Below are 21,963 nucleotides of genomic sequence, written 5' to 3'. Positions count from 1 at the left end.
ATTTAAGTGAGACCTCAGACCATGCAGCCCATCAGGCTGAGATTTTGTAGGTTCACGGATGGAATACTACACATTTCTGCATGGCCACATTCACATAGCCCTTTAAAATATATCTCTTATTCATCTTTTCATGCGCAAACACCAAAGAGCACTGGCTTGGGAAGTAAAATGAACACACAGTTGACTAGCTACCAGATGTATGATACCATTTCCAAGTACACAATAAAACATTAAACATTAGCAAATGTGACCAAAAGTCCAGCTGACAGGAGGTGGACAGGAGCAGCTTTAAAGCCTCTTTTAAAGACATACAACATGTGCATGCATATGCTAGAATAAATGTTTGTTCTGTATTGGAACTGTCTAATAAATTCTAAGAAATGAGACCAGCTGCTGCTGAGGCCACTGAAGGGATATGTGTTTGATTAGCATGTGGAAACTATTACTGGTAAACTTCTCTGCTAACCTTGACTTTTTTGCATTTGCATGAAAACAATGGAAAAAGCAGGAAGTCCCCTGTCATCATTTGTTAAATACACACACACATGCGGTAAATGATGTGAATCGCGAATCCCAACGATGATCAGCGTTATTTATGCGTCCTACTTTCTCACAGATAAATAATTAACGAGATTTCCCTCTAGTTTATTTTAATGTGCTAAATGTAATCTCTGCCTTGATTTTGTTCAGTTTTGGATAGAGTGCAGTACTACACTTCACTTTTACGTTACTTATTCACCCACCATCCAAAATCTCTCCCTGCCTTTGACATTGTCTCATGAGCCACAGATGAATGTATATCAAATCATATGGGTTATTCATTTCTGAAAATTGCTAAAACACTATCTTACCCTCCTGTTGCTTCTTCTCCTGTCTCCTTGCAGGCCTGGGCGTGGTCTGGGCGTGGTCTGACAACCCACCGTTGCTCTGGACGGTGGGGTATTGCGCAACGCTTGCTGGGTTGCTATCAGCGACGCCGGGTGAAGAGAAAGAGGCAATCCTCTGTAAGATTAAGCTTACGCTATCTCTGGCATCGCCTATGCCCTCTTCCAAAGATCCAACAGCTCTCGGGCTGGAGGCGCTGGAAGAGCTCGAAGGGCTAGGCAGGCTGGGGCCCACCTGGACAACTTGGGGCCCCGGCAGAATATCCAACTGGACGTTCTGGGATGGAGAAAGGGGTACAACGGAACAACGCATGTCTGAGATGGAGATGGAGCCTTGTGAGTGAGTTGGAGAAGATCGGGAGTACTGTACAAAGGATTGGGGGTAGGGGTGGGAGGGTGTGTCGGAAGAACTGTCAAGGCTGCTGAGAGATGCTGAAGGGCTTGCTGCGCTGGATGGAGGGCCAATGTGGTGATGGAGGCTTCCTGAGCTTCTTGGAGGAGGCTTTGGGGGAGTGGGTTTCATGGATCCTCCTCTAGCCTCGGTGGGGAAAGTGGTTGAGGTGCTGCTTACCAAGTTGTCTAGATCCAGGGGAAACTTGTTGAGACGTGGAGTTTCTTTGGCCTTGGGCTGGGGCTGGGGAGACTTGAGGATCCTTGGCCCTTGCTCTTGGCAATGTGTTTTGCTGTAGCCCACCTCCCCAAATGAACTGGCATTATTAAGATGGCCATTCCAGTTTGCGTTAGCATCAACATACTTCACACCTGGAGCCATCCTGCCTTCACTGCCACCTCTTTGCATACTCGATATTCCTACTCTTTCATCAGGACTTTGGAAGTCGAGAATGGACATGGACCCATGGTTCACCCCACGAGGCTCCCGGACACCCATCATCCCCTGCTTTTGGTTAATCTCAGAGTTGAAAACACTCCCATGGGAGGAGAACTTCTTCAGTTTTGCTTCTTGGTTATGTTGTGGGAGTTGGGGCTGGGTTCCATGGTACTCCCCCTGAGGCTGAGGGCTGTGATATGACTTTGGTTTGGCAAGAGGCAGGGTATATACCCCCCCGACAGAGCACTCCAAGCTGGATGTGGAACTGTGAAGGCTGTCGTAGTCACTCCCTGGACCAGACAACACGGAGCAATTGTTGGGATTTAGCCTACTCTGAAAGGAAGCAGCTCTGGTCACTGAGGAGCCATTGTTGTGAATGACTGGCTTGTTAATGCTTCCTCGGTTAAAAGACAGGCTGCCGAGTACAGGACGAGACTTGAGCGCCGGGAGGACATTGGAACTCAGGCGGCTATGGGAGTGGGCTGCAGAGCCCAGGCTGTTGTTGTTGTTATTGAAGGCAAAAGTAGGAGACTGGCTGCCCCCTCCCTGCTCCTCACCAGCTTTGTTGAGGAAGTAATGGCAGGAAGAGGGGGATATGGGGGTGGAGACGGGGGAGGCAGGGGAGAAAGATGGTATGTCATCCACATCTTCAGCGTCGAAAGATCTCTTCAGTGCTGCAGATGGGAAACAAGCACACAGCATACAAGCCATTATTAAAACGTCTCACCAGTCTAATAGAGGTCACGTCCAAAAGAAAATAAATTCAACATATGGTACATCGTACAAGATCGGTTAGATAACATCATTTATATATATAAAAAAGTGGTATCCGTTATATCAATAACATTGGATGTGTGGTGTGAACAAGGTGGTGCCGCACTAGGATAAACCAACAACCTGGATGACAGTTTCCTTGATGTGTGCACAGATTACATGCTTTGCAGTACATGAATATGCCTGTGGCTCTCCTCAGAAGTTCATAGTAAAGATCTCTTTTTCGGCTCCTTATTCTGGATGTTCGTATCCACTTGTCTTTGTATGGGAACAGTGTCCCCTTCCACTGTTGAGCGCACACACACACACTCACACATGCAACCTTGGTCCTGTCAGCACAAAAGCTGGATTGAGGTCGGTGCTGGAGTCAGAGCATCCTGAGGGGTTTAGTGTTACAAAAAAACAACTACTGCAATATGACCCGCCATGAGAATGAGTGGGTGGGTTGCAGGAGGAGGGGCATATAATTAGTACCACAGTGAAACTATTAGTTATATTAGTATCCTTATCCCTTAGTATCTTATCACGTGTCATCTGCAGCTGCTATCGACATTATTTCCTGACTGTGTAAAGTTCCTTTCTATATATTCCTTTGAGCGAAGCATATGTTAAGATGACGCTCGGACGCATTTGATCACCATCAGTCGCTTATTGAAGGAAATCAACTTGCAGCCATTCTTGTATGCGCTGTCTTGTCACATGTCTGCAGAAAATGTCAGAAGTCCACTTGTTATTCTAAGCAAAGAGTGTCTTTCTTAGCTTCAAATCCTGTGTAAGCTGACTAAGAGCAGCGCATAGCATTCTAAAATGTTTCGTGCGAACCCAATCACTTGCTTCCAGAGGACGATCAAGTCACTCAAAAAGCGACCGCAGAAAATTACTGAACCGAGATTTGGTTACCGAGAATTAAAAAAGTAATTTGAATCTACTAAATCCTGACTCTTCAGAGGCATGCTAAGGATAGTGAGCCCATGAGATTTGCAAGAACAGCTTTATGAACAAGGAGTGTTCTTTAGCAAAAACAAGTGTAGGAGGCTTTAGACCACAGTCATTTGACCTCAACCCCACTGAATATTCATGGAACACTAAAAGTCTGAGAAAGCCAAGCATTCCCTAATCTGGGAACCGATTAGCCAACATCTGATGACTAAGCCTCTAGGGTCAATGGCCAGTGTTTTGAGGCTTCCGGTGAGGCCTGCAGATATCAGGATAACAGACAGCAGATAACAGATATCCAGGCCAAGACGGCAACATTCCACGCACCATTCGCTGTTTACAGCCCAAGCAGCAAATTAGAAATGCAGCTGAAGTCAAGAGATGACGGTAACGATTGGACAATTTATTTAAAAACCACTACAACAGCTTCGAAGCAACAGATTAGCGCGCTACCAAGACCTTGACCCACACCTACAGATTTGCCACATTCACATGCAGACAGCGCCATGTCAAAATCCATCAGATGACTTGGAACACTGTCAAATTATCCTGGGATAACATCCCATCAGGCTTCACACACCTTGACGAGGCCGTGACAGCTCGAGTGCATGCTCAAAGCAAAAAGGTGTCACGGTTTTGACGGACTGTAGTAATTATTTCTCATTTTACTATGAAAGATGAGTTTCTTCGTGTGTTGCAGCTTGTTTTATTTCACACCTTTGTGTTACCCCTGCCAGTTTTCTCTGTCACTTCTGGTGCACAATTAATCATTCGTACATTTCTAGTCTAATCTCCCCTTCTCCTACTTGGCATTGCATGTATTCTCTAGGTCGTATTCCTTTTTGCACCATTTTATGTCTTTTCTGGGGTGAGACTGGCCAAGAAATGCACATATCAAGCCTGCAAAAATGCTCCCTAACCATATAACCATATTACAATTACAAGACTCCTGATATGATTTAGATGTTCACTCTCCGATTCATCCAGTGGCACACTCGCAAACATACCCACATCCATAGAGCTCGCTGTGTGTTTAGTGGGTCTTATATTGCGTCTGCGCCGTCTTTGTTTAAAGGGACGCATCCACATCCTGTCTGTGAAAGTTAAATGGGCCCATTTTCCATGCAGCCAAGCACATTTTCAGTGAATTTTGTCTGAGTGGTTACTGTCTGTCCCTTAAGGCAAGGAGTATACAGTTTAGAAAAATATGATCAAAATACTCATTAGTGGCAGCCCAGCCTTAAATCACACACCAGCATAGTTCCTAACTGAGCAGCTAATGGCTCAAAAGCCTCTGTAGGCTCCAGGCAGGCTGGGGAGGGGCGTGTGTGTCTGTGCATGTTAGGACATGGCGAGGTTCACTGAGGTTACAAGTATGAACCTGCCCTTCATAAAAAAAGATAAGGAGTCCTGGTATCAGGTAATTGCTGGCACCCTGTCAAACGCTGGAAAAATAATCACTGCGATCTGCTCTGGTCTACCTGTGTGTGTGTGCGCCAATTGTGTACATTGACTCCACTCCTTCTGTTCCCACATTTGCGTGGACCCTAATTCCTCTTTTATTACACAATGTGTCATCTGATAAAGCGAGATGCCTGAACTCTCCGTGTCTCCCTCGTGCACGCGCAAGCGCACGTCGGAGCGCGCGGAACTCACTCTGGGAAAGGGTGCGCGGGCGCTCGCGTCTGATGCATCTTTATGGCCGCTCTAGGTCATGTCGCAGGGAAAGGTCGTGTTTGTGTCAGTGTAGGTGTTGATACCCTGCCATATTTCATGTTTGCACTGCCCTGCTTTGTACTTCCTCTTTAATGCTGCATTTTCCTCTAAAAGTGTGCATTGCACTTCTGTGTAAGTCATAATGCTATTTCTTCTTGTCCAGAGCCAAATGTCCCATGCACAGTTGCAAGGTTAGAAGTGGTGTTATTAATCGGATTAGTCTGAAAGTCCTAAAGCAGACAGGTATGGTTAATACAGTATATTTACCCCTAAAGATGGATATGCAGGTACCTTCCTTGCTATCTGTTTATTATCTATTATAGGTATCATGCACATAGACCAATGTTGGACGATGAAGTAGAAGACGACAATTATCCACAAACCTGTTTGCTCTGTACGCAAACTGTGGAGGATCGAGAAGAGTGTCTGTGATGGCGCTGAGGTGGAACCACACAAAGGGCTGTAATGACTTAATAACCATGAGGGTCACGGTGATGCGTCTATAGTCAATATGGCCTATGGCACTGGCTGGCTCAGGGATGACCGTGGAGGTCTTGAAGTGGTTTGGCACATAGCATGTAGCCAGTGAAGGGTGTATTTGTCAATACAGATGATTAGCACAGTGCTTCAAAAATGGAGAGCACGGCCTTTGTGCAGTGCGTTTTACACGTGCATCATGGTATTGCGTCATACTTTTCAGTACAGCATGCATATAGGATCCATTTTTCCCAGAGTTCAGTACGTTTCTCCAATTCAAGTCTTAAAACAAAGGTAAGTTTCTCCATACTATAGATTTCTTTTACAATCCCACGCCACTGATCCAGTTTTGGGGGGTCGATTTGCAACCTTTTGTGGGTTCTACTGCTTGCCTAAAGTACCCTCAGTAAGTATTTATCTTTGACTGTTTCAGATATTTTACCAAGATGTAAAGTAACAAAAGAGAAATCCAGCTTCACCCCCATTATTTTGTTAATCTCAGGTGCCACCGCTCTCCAGTATGGCTGGATTTTTGGACAAGCCCAGAAGACATGGAAATGGTTACTAGCCAAAGAGGTTCCACACTGCCTCCATGCTTTCCGGGGTTCTGTCCCTTGAGCAGCTTGCACATTGGACATCTGGTTTTTGTCCTCAGCCGGAAAGGGTCCAACTGGCATTTATTCATGAGTCAAATCACTCTGCAGTGATCGCAGACATTTGTTGGCTCCAGCTCAGACTGAAAGTGATGGAAATATGACAACTTTTCCAGCACGCTTTCTTCAGCATTGCTGAGGAGTCCGGCCGTGCAGCACGGCCAAAGGCTACGACTACTACAAAGTCACGAGTGCCCATAAAAACTGACCAGCGTAAGAGACACAGACAGAGTGCAGCAGAGGACGACTGTGCTGCTGAACCTGCAGCCTCTGTTGATGCAAAAACAGATTCTTCCACCTTTTGTGTTGCCCCAAAGTTCTGTGTGGCAACCAACCTCGACAAGTTGGACACCTGCCAGCCGCAGAGCAGAGTCTGGTTTCAGTGCATAGCCCACACAAAACAGGAGATAAAGGAAAGTCTCTGCTCTTCCCTCTACCTGCCCAAGTTCATCTAGTGTTCTGATCAGTGGATGCACATTAGAGAGAAATATTCTCCGTGATGACGTGCAAGACCCACATCAACAGAGACACACAAGCACACTGGCGAGTTCCCGTCTCTCCTGCTGTTTCGCTGTTTGTTCAGAGACAGGGGCACCTTTGACCAGAACGTCCAATACTTTTGCAGAGGTGACAACTAAAGTTGGTAATAAACTTTCAAAGGTTGTAGTCCTGACATTCATGAGCTCTTCTCTGGTACAGCTTATTGAGTAGTGACGCTGTTGCAAAACATTCCAGGATGTCAAAAAAAAGAAAACATGGAACAACTGGCCACCAACTCAGCTGGTCAAGATCACATTCCTGTAAAAGGGAAAGGGGAAACTGACACTGCGAGTGTGTTTGTGTGACCTCTGTCCTGGACAACATGGAATATCAGAAATAAGTGATTACAGGGACAAGCCACATTAAATGAAGTTGTTATTGTGCAAATATTATACACCCCACTGGGGTTTGCCGGTACTTTACCAGCCAGAAGTTGTTTTCAGAACCATTATTCCTCTTTTGTCATTTCTCTGACTTTTTAGCTATATCTCTGCTGTCAAATTCCCACATGTTGTTCTTGTTAGCCGTTGCAGCGATGTCTGACGCAATGTATCTGCTAAGCAGGAAGCTGTTCCAGCAGCAAAACAAGCAGGAGTTGAAGACACCGCGTTCATGTTTTCCACCAATCAATTAATTATCCTTTGGCATTAGTGACCAGTGAACCAGGAAACATTGGGAGGATGGGAGGCCCAGCCTGCCCTGTGGACACACAACGAGGGGATGCTGAGTCTGGGCTTGTCAGACCCACCCCCACCGACCCACACACACCACCACCACCACATTCCTTGCAATTTTGGGGGCTAGGTAATTTGCAGAAAGACTGATACAATACTGCATTTACACATGCACAGTGTGAGTTTCACTTCAAAGAAAATTACTTTGAATTCTCATGGAGACATACCCCAAAACTCAACAACCTGAGATAGCCTTAACATAATACTAACCCTATCCTAACCTTAAACTATGCCTTCAACTTAAACTCTAGTGATTTCGCTTTACAGGGATACAGTGACTGTGTAAACTGTGTTTATGTCACAGCAACACAAGCACGCTGCGCATATACATTCACACACAAACACATTAAAACAACTTCCACTTACTAAAAAGCACATCTGGAAGACACATTCCTAACAGCCGTTTGCAATGTTGTAATGCCGAAAATAACACAGTGCCAGGCCTCATAACCATGCAAACACACACGCAGAAGAAAAAGAGAGCTCTTACATCACGGCATTTCAGATGTCTGGCTACTATTTGCCTCATAAGCACCTGTTGCCTGAAAAACTATTAGACAGAAGCTGGAGTCAATTAAAGACACAGTGTGTCCAAAGTTTAACTGTGAGCATGTCACGATTCCTCAGAGGATGTGAGAACAGAGTACAGACATGTCTAAATGTTACCAGTTACCCCCAGCAGATCCCATCAGTTTCAATTATGAAACCCCCACTGACACACAGGCAATAATGAATTAACTTTGCTTTGTACAAGACAAAAGCATTTGGGAAAACTCAATGGAAACCTGACCTCCTGAAGAAACAGGTCCTGAATGATCCTCACAAACTCCGCACACCTCAATACAGACAGTTTTCATTGTAAAGATAATCCCAGCTGTTCCCTCTGATGGACGGAACTAACATCTTAACCCCTTAAAACTCTCCCAGTAGCTGAAAAGCTCAAAGTCATTTTGTTGGCCGCATTTCTATGGCAAAAAAACTGTGCTATTGTTGGCGTATGCCATTCTCGTGATTTTCAAAATAGAGCAGCAGAATTTATTATTTTTTATGTCGGTGTTAAAAAAAGCCACCTTCCAAACACCTAATGCTGCAATGGTAACCCTAACCCTAACCCCAATTAAAGGATTATGTTATCTTATCTTAACCTGCAAGCTGGTCATACGATTGTGACCTCTTGTCATTTTTGGTGTGAGTAAGTGTTGGGGAGTCTAATACGTTATGATCACTATGGGTAGTTATGGTATGTCAGTATTTTGACTATAGGTTTTGCACCAGGATTTTGAATGAACCTTTAAATTTTTATCATGAGCTCTTCTGATATCCACACTATCATCACCAAGGCGATTACATATAGACATATGACACAGGATTCATTGACCCATTCACAAAAATATTCTATTTTGGGTTCAGCTTGAGACACGTGCAAAATGTCAGATAACTTACAATTGCTTGAGGGACACCTAGACAAAAAAAAAAAAAAAAAGTGGTTGCAGTTTATTTATAACTGAACACATCTGGGACCATTGGTCATACAAAACTATAATTCTCAAATTGTATTTTTTTATATTCCCCCTGTTAATGGTTTTATTTCCATTTTCACCGGTTGATTAAAAATATGTGTCTAAGAGCCCAACAACTCCAGACATGTCTGAATGGTAGGCAGATAGCACTGATGTTCTGCCAAATTCTTAGCCATTGTGGAAGAATGGTTTGACGGCAAAGACGCATTAAGCAGTGTTTGTGTACTTTGCTGCATAATGGGCTCACGCTGGTTTGTGGGTCAGCGTGCGTGCAACATGCTATGGCACCTGCCTTAACGCGCATTACAACGTGCACGGTTCTCTGTTACTCTTCACTGAAAATGGAACTTCTGTTTGCGCTACTGAACAGAAAACGTAGACCGACTGGTGTGTCCTTAGGCTGCTGTGCTCCACTGCTTTAATGCAGGCTGGAATGTCAGAGGGAAGCAGAAGTGTGTTTTTCATAGAGTACCATTTGTCATGAGAAAAAACAACAAGAATTCAGTGGGTGTGTGTGTTTTGTGAGGTGGGGGGCAAAGTCCTTACAGGCAAGTCTCTGTAGCCATCTTGGTAAAGACTCTGGGCAGTGAGTTCAGGCTAACAAGACCAAGCCCCCTGTCTGAATGAATGGTGAGGGGATGGATTTATAAACTACATATGGAGAATCACCAGTCAAATCTACTTGGAACGTGCACAGTTAAAAAAACACCACCTTTATTTATGCTACATGATCAGCACCGTCCTAAATGACATTATGGACAGAGTAAGCCAAGAAAAGATAGAAACGTAGTTGCATCTCACTGTTGTGAAAGTCACCCATGCACTTCCATCCGAGCAGCAACACAATTGTCTTCATGTTTCACAGCTTGGCTGGTACAAAGTACACACTTTAGGGGGAGGGACCATGTGTCATACAACCATCTTCTTTGGCGTAAAGGAATTTTCCCATAGATTTCTATTCAGGACAATGTGGTTTGGTTTGTCTCTACAACATAAGTTTGTCTCTGGTATGGGGAAATAAGGGAGGGGATCACTGGGTCAGTAAGTCATGGGACCCTCTCTAATCTTTGCTTGGTTCATGACCTGCTGGAGTGCAGTACCAGTAGGTGACAGAGCAGAGAAGGGCAGCTCCTGGCCCTCCATGATCTCCTCTAATCTCCCACGTCCCAAAATGCATTACTGGTACACATTATTCTGGTGCTGAGGTACACACATCAGTTCACACAATTCATAGGGTGCCAACTCTAAAGACTTAGGCCTGACAGGTGTGAACTTGTGCTGCACACTTATTTCAATCAGATTAAATTGTCAGATGAGTTGGAGAGAAAGTGACTCTGTATTCTAAAAGTAGGAAGAAAGGTAGATTGGAGGAGGAGAAGGGAGGAAATAAAAGAAAGATAAAGACCAATAATTAGAGATACCTCAATATCAAAAAGTTGGTACCAATAAATCCCCAATTCTTGATAGGGAACAATGGGCAGAACTAGAAGATCTTACTGACCTTTGGCCACCAATGTCTAATCATTCCATCCACGAGTGAAGTGAATATTTGTGAAAAATCTGATGGAACACTATCAAACCACTTCTAAGATATCAAATGATTTATGGTCAAAAAAGGTGTTTTTTTAAGTAGCAGTGGTCTCGACTTTTGACCTTTCAAACTGCCCGATTTGTGACTTCGCCCTTGAGTCAAAGTGGATGATTGAGCCAAATTTGGAGTAATTCCGTCACCACATTCCTGGAATATCACTTTCACGTGGACAGGATGGACATGAGGTCAAAGCGACTTGACCTATACCATTGACCCCCCCACAATCTAATCGCTTCATCCTCAGGTTCAAGTGGAGGTTAGGGGCAAAATTTGAAGAAATTCCGTCAAGGCCTTTCAGAAATGCTGCATTCCCATTGGTTTGACCGCCAAAATATAATTAGTTGATCCTTGTAGCAAACACTTCGTCAAGTTGTTTCTGAGATGACGCATTTACAAGCCGAGTTACTCAACATGTTTTTTGACCATTAGCCCCTAAAGAACGAGTGATACCTTCACTTGTCTCCATGCTATTATGTTTTCAGAATTTTGGCATTGATTTGGTAGCAACGCATCAGTTCTCAGGATATACCTATCAGCAAGGGGAGAGAAATGGGTGTGGGACTGTATCAGGGCACATAAGAAAAGGGAAAAAATCGGGAAGAAGGATGATAAAGGAGAGGATGATGCAGGAACATTCAGAGGACGACACAATAAACGGATTGATACTCTCAGAATTAAGGGTAATCTACAGTAAGTTAGCTTGTAATTCACCTCATGCACACTCACTCACACCTGATCAGATGTTTATTATTAAAGGTATTTTTACATGACTACATGTTATTGATAGGCGTTCCTGACTATTGTCCTTCCATACATGCATGGCAGAATATTATTAACACCACTTTTCAGCGTTGATCAGAAAAACCTGACAAACTGCTGCACTTTCTGAAATGCAGCGACAGGATTCATTACATTTTGGCCAAACACAGACATTGTATGGACGCCACATGGGTAACTTTGAAAAATAATCCTGACATTATTTACATGATTAATCTGTGTGCAAATCCTTACTTTTATTTCACTTATTTGGCAAGATTGAAGGCGCGGACACACTTTGGTTTGAAGTGACATATAGACCAAAACAGCAAGAGCTGCTACATAGGCGGTCTGTGGCCAAAGGCTACACTAATTTGTTTAAAGGCACGGAACAACACCTGTCTAAATAGAAGAATGTGGAAAAAGCATTAGAATGACTGAAGGCCAGCTTTTGTTGTTCTCTCCCTGCAGGTTGCGAAGACATGCCTGATCGCCCTGAGGAACAACAATCTGTTCATTCTAACATTCCCTCACTCTTTGACTCACTGGATATACTTACAGCAATTAATGGCTTTCTTCATTTTTGGTTCCTTTTTTATGGGTTTTTCATATTTATCCAAGAAACTCTGTGACAAAGAGGCTAAAACTGAGAGCAGCTGCAACCTTTGATTCATTACACTGAAAATTCAAAAGATGATGGCAGGGTTAGGGTTAGGGTTAGGGTTAGAATAGCGTGGAGGACTGATGCCTGCAATGATAAACCCTAACCCTTTATTTAGGAATTATAATGATGATCAAAATGTGATACAAGGTGTTTAAGTTCAACATCTCCAGCAACCTCACCTCACCATAGTTTACACACTGACAATGAATTATGCATGGTCATAATTTTTCAATCTCTATATTAAAACATGTATTTTTAACAGAACGCTCTGGGTTCAAACTTGGCTCGGGGCTTTTCTCTGACCCATGCGCATTTTTCAAATCCAATATTTTCTATTATCTTTGTTGTAATATTTGCCCTCAATCATACAGAAGGCATTTCCTCCATCAAATTAAGGATAACATCTCGGTAACCACTTGGTTTTCAACCGCAACGTAGATAGAACACTCCTTGCTGTGTTAAGTTGTTTAGATAATGGTGCGTGATAAGAAAAGACTGTGATGTTATTATAAGAAAAGCTACATAAACACAAGCTCCTTTCCTAGTAAGTCACCAAGACTGCTTTTGTGGCAATTTAAATCCAACGTGTTCTTCTGCTTTTTGCTGTCCCTCGGCCCACTGCAAAGCTAATGAGGAAATATTAGGTAAATTAACACTACATAGAAGGAAAATGTAAATCTCTACATCAGATATGTCCTTTAACAAACAAACTTTTCGCATTTTCATTCTCAAGTCATGTTGATGGAGTAACGCATTGACCAGCTCACATAACTAAGTTATACGAGTGTCTGTGCTGTTTGAAAGCAAGGAACGTGGCAGGCCCGGACAGGCTGCGAGTCGAGCTCTATGAAACGTTCAGAGATAGATTGCTACCACCATTTCTGAAAGTGGACTAAGAAGCTTTTGGAGGCAAACGGCTTTAGCGCTATCACTTCCCAAGACTCACATTACAGTTATTTAGAAAGAAAAAAGGTCAGTAGATGTGAATCATTCTGACCTATCCCACTTGCACATACTGATTAGCTGAAGTATTAACAATAAGACCGAGTTAACACCAATATTATAGTTTCAGAGATTTTTAAACAGTCCTGCCCTTATCAGACAATCTTATTGTTTAATGTTTTCATTAGGCCATTAGCTCAGTTGATTTTACTTGCCAATTTATTAGGTACACTACCGAGACCTAACTCATTCTGCACTTAATCCCTCTTGTAACTTAACCCATTGACTAAAATAGAGTTGCCACAATCACAGAAACATTTTGGTCTCTACTGGATCAAAGATTTAGTGGAGGATTCTTTATTTGAATGCATTTCTTTTCAACAGTGAGTGAACGCTGATTTGTTTTGAACGTAACAATCTGATTTCAGTAAAGAACCTATGAAATAATAACCCCCTTAACTGTCAAGATCTCTTCGTTGGTGATCGGGAGGTTCTTCTGCCACCCTATCTACACAAAGGCAAGAACAAAAAAAATAACCACCACCTTAATTTGAAATGGGAGAATTCGTACATTTAATTTACTGTACTCCACATCTGACAGAGAGGGACTGTAAGCTTCTAATTCCATGCGGTTTGAACTTGGCTGAACATATGACAGCAGCAATGCGCTGGTTTTCAGACAACCCTTCTATTCATGGGGCTAAAATGAAAACCGACAGCACTTCACCGTCGCCCTACGTTAGTTTATACTGATGCCGCAGATAACCTAATGAAAGATGCCTCAAAGCAGTCGTGACAATGCACATTTAACTTATGGTCAATCAGGTGTTGTTTCATCATACGTATACAGTATATTAGCCCAGCTATGAATGAATTTAATAAAAATAAAGATCCTGTTAGTTGTAGCTTATTTACTTTATGTCTTAATCTCTCTAAACTGTGGTTCTTCTCCAGGGAATCTAAGGTAAAAATGAGCCTTTGGTTGCACACACACAAAAAACCCTGAAGCAACAACTGTTCATAAAAAGCCTCTCACACAGTCTGGCCAATGAAAAGCCGACTTGTGCTGTAAAATGCTGCCTTTATTCTTCTTTAATGTTGTCGTTGCTTCACTTTTTATGTTCCTTTAACTGAAACCAAATAAACATGCCCGAGCGAAGTGTTTTGGACTTGTCCCTTTTTTTTTTTTTTTTTTATGCCCCTTTGTTTACTTAAGAAGGAAATGATAAAATCACAGCCAGGAGGCTACAGACAGTATCAGTCTTTGAAATGAAGCCAGCTCATTCACGAGCACGATTTACTGCTTATGAGAGACGCTTTAAACGGCCCCACTCACCACTTCCACCAGCACCACCACACCTCATGCAAACACACGCACACTTGGGGCATGCTCTCCACGGCTTACACTGTGTCATTAGTGTACTCTCTGACCTGCCCATGCTCTTTTAAATCGGGCTCTGGTAATTATCCTAATGGCAAAACAAAAACAAGCAGTTCATCAAGGAGCGCCACATTTTTTGATGAAGGGCTGCATGAGTGATGGTAATGCGATCTATAAAAGTTTTGCAGACTAGAAGTCACAAACTAATGATTGAACTATGGTGAAGAAAATCTATTCTGTCCATCAATTGATTGATTAGTTTTTAGCCTCAAATAAAAGTCTGTAAAACACCAAACCACCCAAAAAAAAAGAAGAAGAAATGGTTAACGTATTGTTAAACAAATAGCAAATTTACTCATTGGATCTGCTACAATAATAATAATATTAATAATCATAATGATAAAAAAGTTACTGCTAATCCTCAGTCCTGATTTGGCTTTTTTCCTAATGACCACAAACAGTACAACAGTGTGATTTTACGCACTATAACATCTGATGAAAAGTTTTGCTGCACAACATTAAATCCACTTCTGCTACCATTAATATTCCACTCTTGGTGCACTTTTCCCCTTTTAAGTGAAGAATAAAAACAGCCTGCAGCTGCAGCTCGCATTTGTCTTTTACGTGCCAACCAAACAGCCTTAAGTAATTCAATATTACAGCCCGCATACCTTCAAAATCTGATAAAATCCCTTCTAGGTGGTCATTCACGGGAAGATCCGACATCCTGTCTTGTGTGCAGATTCTCGCAGATGCCGCTCAGGATCAGATGAGAAGAAGAAAAAAAAATATTAACTATGATTCAAACTTTTGTTTCTTTTTTTCCAGCTAAACTAGTCCGGATCGATGAGGGCTGCGCGCTCAAGTTCTGTGCGTAACCTCACTGTCCGTTCTGTCGAGCTCCAAGACCATCGGTGCCTCAGCGTGTCGGTGGCCCATCCCCCCTGCTAAGCCCCTGCAGCCGGGGAGGGGTGGGGGGGGAGACGAAGGGGGCGAGGACATTGGGCGGGCAGCTGATGGGCGGAGCCTTATGCAACACCTGGAAAAAAAAAGTCTTCAATCAAATGTCCCCCCTCACCCACCTACCTTTTCTGAATTATCACAAACTGAAGTTTGCACACTGACAAATAATTCTTTGTTGTCTAAATCTGCAGCTTTGGGATGTGTTGTATTGAAACCTGAGGCTTTATTTGTGAATACAAATATCATTATTATCGTTCTGTCAGTTTGGTACACACTTTAAGTCCTGTCACGGTGTGCTGCTTCGGAAGTTTGAGTCAGAATGAAATGCCTTAACACTCCTCCTGAGGGTGTCCTGCAGTGTCTGGCAACAGTTTAGTGGGGTCCCTTGGCTCCAGTGGGTTGAGGGGGAGGGGCCTCTGTGGATCAGGATTGTTCCAGTGCATCCCACAGACACTTGATCAGTTTGGGATCTAGTGAATTTGGAGATAAGGTCAGTCGTTCCCTAAACCGTTTGTGTGAATGCCTCTGTCAGGCTTCATGCTGCTGTGGTGGCCGGTCCGGTCTCTGTGAGTGGTACATGTCTGAGTAACATCCACACAAATGCAGAACATTGTATTGTCACAAGATGATCCATGTTCTTTACTTCGCATGTCAGTGTTATGGCTGATCGGTGTAGTTCTTTGCAACATACAGTGCATACCTTTCATATACCCTAAAAAATGTCTTCACCCAGATCATTTTTGTAGCTACATCTACGACACGGAACCAACCTGGAAGTAGGATCTCTGGAAAATGCCTGAGTATTAAGAAGTACGTCGTCACGGGAACTGGAGCCAGTGGGGCCGTCAGCTTATGCTGCTTCCACTTTCCCCTGAGCAGATGGTGAAACTGGTAAAGCATATAAGTCACTTACACTCTTAGCAGAACTGGAGCAATGGTTTCAAATGCATCATCTTTTAGGAGGGGTTGTGACTGTCGACTTGAACGAGGTGCTTGACTGACAGGCAGAAATGTGTGGGCGGGGTTGTGAATCAGCAGCCCCCCTGTCAACATCTAGGGCCGAAGTGCCCCGGAGCAAGACACCTAATCCCCCCTCAAATTGCTGCCCAGGTGCAGAACGTAGCTGTATACAGTAAGTGTACGGGGTATGGGTTGGATGGGTTAAATGCTGAGGAAGCGGATAGATTTTAGTGCCAGATAAGTCAGCTTTGCTCTGACCGAGGTGAAATTCGTGTGCCCACCCAGGTGAATTATGAACTGGGTGGGAAAAAAAAGAGAGATCTTGTGCCAAGTTATGGAGAAAGCCGGTGCTGACAGGTGTTGCGCGAGTGCCAATGTTTGTGTTTGGAGAGCAGGTCTCTAACAGGAAGAGGCCGAGCTACGCTTTTCTGTGTGGTAGTTCTAACACTTTTTCCAAACGCCTGGAGAAGAACACATGGAAGCAGAAAAGAATTAAAGTTGGACTGGTACAGAAATGTTTGGTGGTTGTGCGTGAAAATCCCAGTAGATCCCCCATTCTGATGCTCAGTTTGAACTTCAGCTCCTCTACATGCCTAAATGCGTTGAACTGCAGCTATGTGATTAGCTGATTAACTAGCTGAGCTAACAAGCAGTTGAACAGGTGTACCTAATAAAGCGCAAGTGAGTGTATAGTTCAGGAGACTCATCTCCACGTCAACCCTCTATGAGAAGTATGAGGGTATCAACGTTCTTATTGCTCCTCTGTAGCCTCCCAGGTAACTAGCGTGAATGGGTTCATAGGGTCCTCAGATGTTGATGGCCTGATTGCTGTAAACTGGATAGGTAATGCTATACTCTCACTTGACAAAACACAATGTACTCTATTTAATCCCCCCACAGGATTATTGACAAAGTGAAAATGGGGTTGAATCAGCAGCTCTCTAACTTGATTCCAGATACCGTTACGTTCATGGAGCTAAGATTCAGAGCCAGACTGTTCCCCTAGTGTGACATATGAACTGAATCGAGTAAGTGTTTACTCACATATTAACCTAATAATGTTCTGGGCACGGCGCACGCAAGAAAATCTTCACAATTGCACATTTGAGAAGGGAAAAACCCAGTCGTGTCAGCTCTTAGAGGGTTTAGCCTGTGTGAAAACGGAGCAGTCAGATCTCTGGAAAATGGTCCGACATGAACAAACCGACTCCGACATGCCGGAGGAAACGCCCTCATTAATGTGTACCTGTCACAATTTTAAGATAATCCCTTGAATTCCACTCAGATTGACCTTGATAACCTTGACCCGCTTACTTGGAGATGGGCAACTGGAGAATTTGGTTTTGAACTTGTTACGCCCCTCTGCACCCCCGCTGTCCTTGCAGGAGGGGAGGCGTGTATGGACTTAAAAACCCTGATGAGCCGCAACAGTGAAGGTGTAGATAAAAGTCATGTCAGGAAAGGTATGCAGGTATGGCCGTTCTCTTGAAGTTAATGGTTTTGTGTTTGAAATAAATCATTTTGTGGGGGCCTTTGGGTGCTGTGGGTTGAGTGGAGGTACTTGATCAGTTTGGGACCTAGGGATTTGGAGGCCAGGTCAACACCGTGTGTGGTTTTATGGTTTTTGAGTTGTTCCTAAACCATTAGTGTGTGTGTGCGTCTGTGGTGGGGTTTCCTGATCTGGGCTAGGTGTGTGATACATGTCTAAGTAATGTCCACATGAGTGTCAGGTCCAGAAAAAATTTCAGCAGAACATTTAATTGTCACAAGACGGTCAGAGCTATTTACTTCAGTGGTCTTAATGTTGTGGCTGATTGGTGTAGCTTTCTTGTATGATTTTATTTAAAAAATCAGTACAGACGACCAGAACATTTTTTCTATCCTCTGCAATAATAACTTTAGAGTCTGCATCTCTTGAGCCCTCTTACGAACTCATTCATTTTGCTGCATCCTTTCTCTTTGTAATGTTTCCCTTATTCACTTTATCCACATTAAAGTTGTTACTTTATCCAAGCAGCTTTCCATCACAGACACACGCATTCCTGCGTCCGTGCATATCATGTAAAGCCGTTGTGACATTAATCCCTCCCTTGGTGCAGAGCCACAGGGCTAATGAGACTTGCTCCTAATAGGGAAGTATGTGAAATAGAAAGAATTATATAAACTTCTTGAGGGAAATTTGGTGAATTGCGTGGTATACCGGCACGATTTAAAAAAGCTGTGTGGGAACTCAGTCACATGGGCTCGAAAACGCTTAATTAATCGTCGTCTGCGATACGCACGATAGTTCCAGACGGTGCATTTGTTTGCTCGTGCTCTGACTCGCCTGGAGGAATCTTCTCGCGCAGGACTCAATGTCTGTGGGGAACACCAAAGAATTCAGGCAACAGAGTAAGTTGGATATGAAGACGTAGACGCGGTGGAATATGATAATCATTAACCACAAAAATAAGACTTTTTTTTCATACTTATTTATTCACAGCTGGGTATTATTTACAGAGTACAGTCCCTGCAGTATGTGCATTGACTATGATAACATTTCACCCACCAGCTGCATTGCAGAGTAAACACGAGAACAACGAAGGATTGAAGCTCGGTTTCATCTCCCTCGGTAATGACCCTTGAAATCTGATTTCTGACATGGCCTTGGGCTGACCAAACAAATATATCAAAGCGCCGAAACCAAGGCAACTGGACTTTCTTGGGTTTCTCAAAACAAAACTCTTCATTCAAAAAGCATCTCGACTTCTAATTGTCGTCGGGAGTCGCAGGCATTTGACCCTGTCGTCGGGGCTGTTAAGAGTCATTGAGGTCACATGTGAGTTGTTGACCCATCTGACCGTCATATGAGTCGTTAGGGTCACGTGACCTGGGGCGCGAACGGGCGTTGAGCCGCCTGAGGACGGATTCAAGGCCGCATCGCGAGGTGAAACATCTCCAAAAGGCTTGAGCGAGATGTTGGGGATATACGGTCCCCCGAATCGGATAAACAGAGCATCCGACCAAATAATTGTAGAGTAGAATATAATGAGAAGAAGTAACAACAGTTTAAATTTGTAACTTATTTAATTCTGGCAGATGTAAAACTGGGATTGAACCGTCTCCCAGTTTGCCAGCTTTGTGGTAGGGAGGCCTCTGATTAGTCTCGCAGTTGGTTTCCCGCTTAAAAACACACAAACTTAAAAACACAAAAACAAAGTTATAAAGACAGCTGTAAATTGTTAGTGTATGTTTCTGAAGGAATGTCCCGAGTTAACAGGATGTCAGATTAAATCATGCATTACTAAGTTACGGGAGCATCTAAATAGAACGTCAATGACTCACGATATGCAACGATCAGGACCAACCTTTCACTCTACGGAGATTTAGAGTTTAACTTTGTTTTATTTAAATCTGAGCCGCACCGCTTCTCAAAATGTTCATTTACATTAAACGCTTAAATCCTGGACAATACAGGAAAATCGCACGGACTGTATATAAAGATGGAGAACCCCTCCCTCCCAGCGATGTCACCCACAGGTTTCCCGAAGACCTGGTTTGCCACGACTTCACCAGATTCAAAAATGGTAAAGGAGGTGGAATGTGAATGGGGATGAGGCGGCCACGTCACACGCTTATGTTGCGAATGGGGAAATAGGCTACTTTAATATGGGGGTCTATGGGGTTTGACTTTCTTCACTGTTTTTGGAGCAAGCTTCAAGCAGACATTTGAGAGATTGTAGGTTTTGCCACATGGGTGTTCCTTCATTTTTCATTTACTTCCTTCATTTCAGTCATTTACTTTACAGGGATATATCATCCGGACATGCCAAACCAAGCAATCATTTGCAGGCCCAGATGGCTTCGTTTTGGCATATTTTGCAATAACAACCGTAAACCTTCATTCCAGTCGATTCCAAGTTTGTTCTGTGCAACAAACTGCTCTCACCAAATTGTTCATTGTCATTGCTCAAACTTTAAAACAAATACACACATTGTCAAAGCAAGATGGGAAAAACTCAGAAAAACTATAATTCAGGGCTAATATAGAGCATTTTATTTGCTATATATTTAGAAATAATTTATTTGCTTTGACTTAGGTGGTAGATTGGGTAATCCACAGTACAATCCCTATATGGACGTTATGTCAGTCTGACTTATTATTAAAGCAGACTTTTGTTTTTAGGCAATAACAGAAGCTTTTCAATTCAACCACACTATTTTTTCCATGATGTCTATAATGATTTCAGACATTAGTCAGTCTGCCTGAGACCAGGTGGAAGCTAGATCACATCAGCTTGGATGAAAGATACCCAGACAGATTTACTGCACAGTAATTGATGCTTCGCATGACGCTCTCTGTCTCTGTAGACTATTTACTGCACAAACACCTGCCTATCTCTTTTGTACAGCCGTCAACACTTCCACATTAAACTTCTGACTCAGTACAATGTTTGCGGTTAACACGTTGCGACACCTGCTGGCCATGTTTAGTAACTACAGTTGGAGTTCTTGCTGTTGGTTATCTTCCACTGATCTTTCTAATTGTTATTGAGAACAGCCCTTGATATCCTGAGGAAAATTTACCTAATTATTTTATTTTTCACATGAACGGGTAAAGCAATAAAACACTTTTGCATTTCTCTATAATCCCACATTTTAATTTTTATTCAAAATATTATAAAACAGCATGAAATAAATCAATGCACTGTTCTTATCAGCAAAATCCTAATGATATATTCCGATTATTAAACTATTAGCATCCATTTTTTAATGCCTATGTTGCATAAGAATCCTTTTCAACCATATAAAAGGTGATTTTCTGAGTATCCCGAGTTGCAGTCAGACAGGGAAATAAAAAGTGGAGACGTGGAATGCAGACACACCAACAATGTAGAGCCTAAATTTAAGGCTCATGGAGAAGGCACATAAAATGTAAATGCCTTAAAGTAGGCTGCATTTATCCAGGCTCATCTGCATTTGTTTTAGCAGCCGGCAGATGTGTCATTCATCCGAGTTAGCTCACTTCAAGAGGGCAAAGTACAGTTGTTGTACAACTGATGAAAGGAGCGAACTGATGTACCGTTTGTGTGCCAGCTCATTTGTGTGGTGACGAAAAAAAACAGATGATGTGATTCACCTGCCCACCCTTGCCAAATGCGTAAATACGCGCAGCTTTCTCTCCTTAGGGGGACGCTGGATCCCGTTGCACCTCGTTAACGGACTCTAAGGTATAATGTCTTGAAAAACGGAAAAAAAACTCAACTCCGGATCCGGTTAACGTTCTGTCAAGACCCGGACCGCATCGGTGAGTCTCCTGAAACATTATTATAACCTGTTACAGACCGATCTGTGTGTGCGCCTCCGGCCATTTAAGCATTTCTGTTATCGCAATTTGTGCTTAAATGCGGAAAAGGCGCGATGTTCACAGACTAGAAATTGTTAGACTATATATATTATATGCTATATATATTATATTCTCCTCCGGTGATCAACATAACAAATGCGCACACCTACGACATCCACGTATTTTTGCACTTTCTCGTCTTTTCATAGTGGGCTCATATTCAACACTCTGTAGTTGGAGCCATAAAAGCGCAACATGTACCAGGACTCCGCGAGGACACATCAGACATTGTTGGTGTTGTTGGGATTTTAACTATC

At 43.1% G+C, this 21,963-nt stretch overlaps 1 protein-coding gene across 1 annotated transcript in view; it reads right to left on the bottom strand.

Moving 5' to 3' along the window:
* Window positions 1-15,317, bottom strand: part of LOC124997940 — a 42,665-nt gene extending 27,348 nt beyond the window's left edge. Inside the window, exons 1-2 of the mRNA XM_047571997.1 lie at window positions 15,069-15,317; window positions 852-2,387 (exon numbers count right to left, since the gene is read on the bottom strand). Of these exons, the coding sequence (XP_047427953.1) occupies window positions 852-2,387; window positions 15,069-15,123 (1,591 nt within the window). The 5' untranslated portion in view covers window positions 15,124-15,317. The remainder of the gene's footprint in view (window positions 1-851; window positions 2,388-15,068) is intronic.
* Window positions 15,318-21,963: the final 6,646 nt, after the last annotated feature.

The sequence above is a fragment of the Mugil cephalus genome, chromosome 20, assembly GCF_022458985.1.
Source record: "Mugil cephalus isolate CIBA_MC_2020 chromosome 20, CIBA_Mcephalus_1.1, whole genome shotgun sequence".
NCBI classification, from domain to species: Eukaryota; Metazoa; Chordata; class Actinopteri; order Mugiliformes; family Mugilidae; genus Mugil; species Mugil cephalus.
Note: the sequence above shows the minus strand (reverse complement) of the source record. Positions and strands in the feature narration are given on the sequence as shown.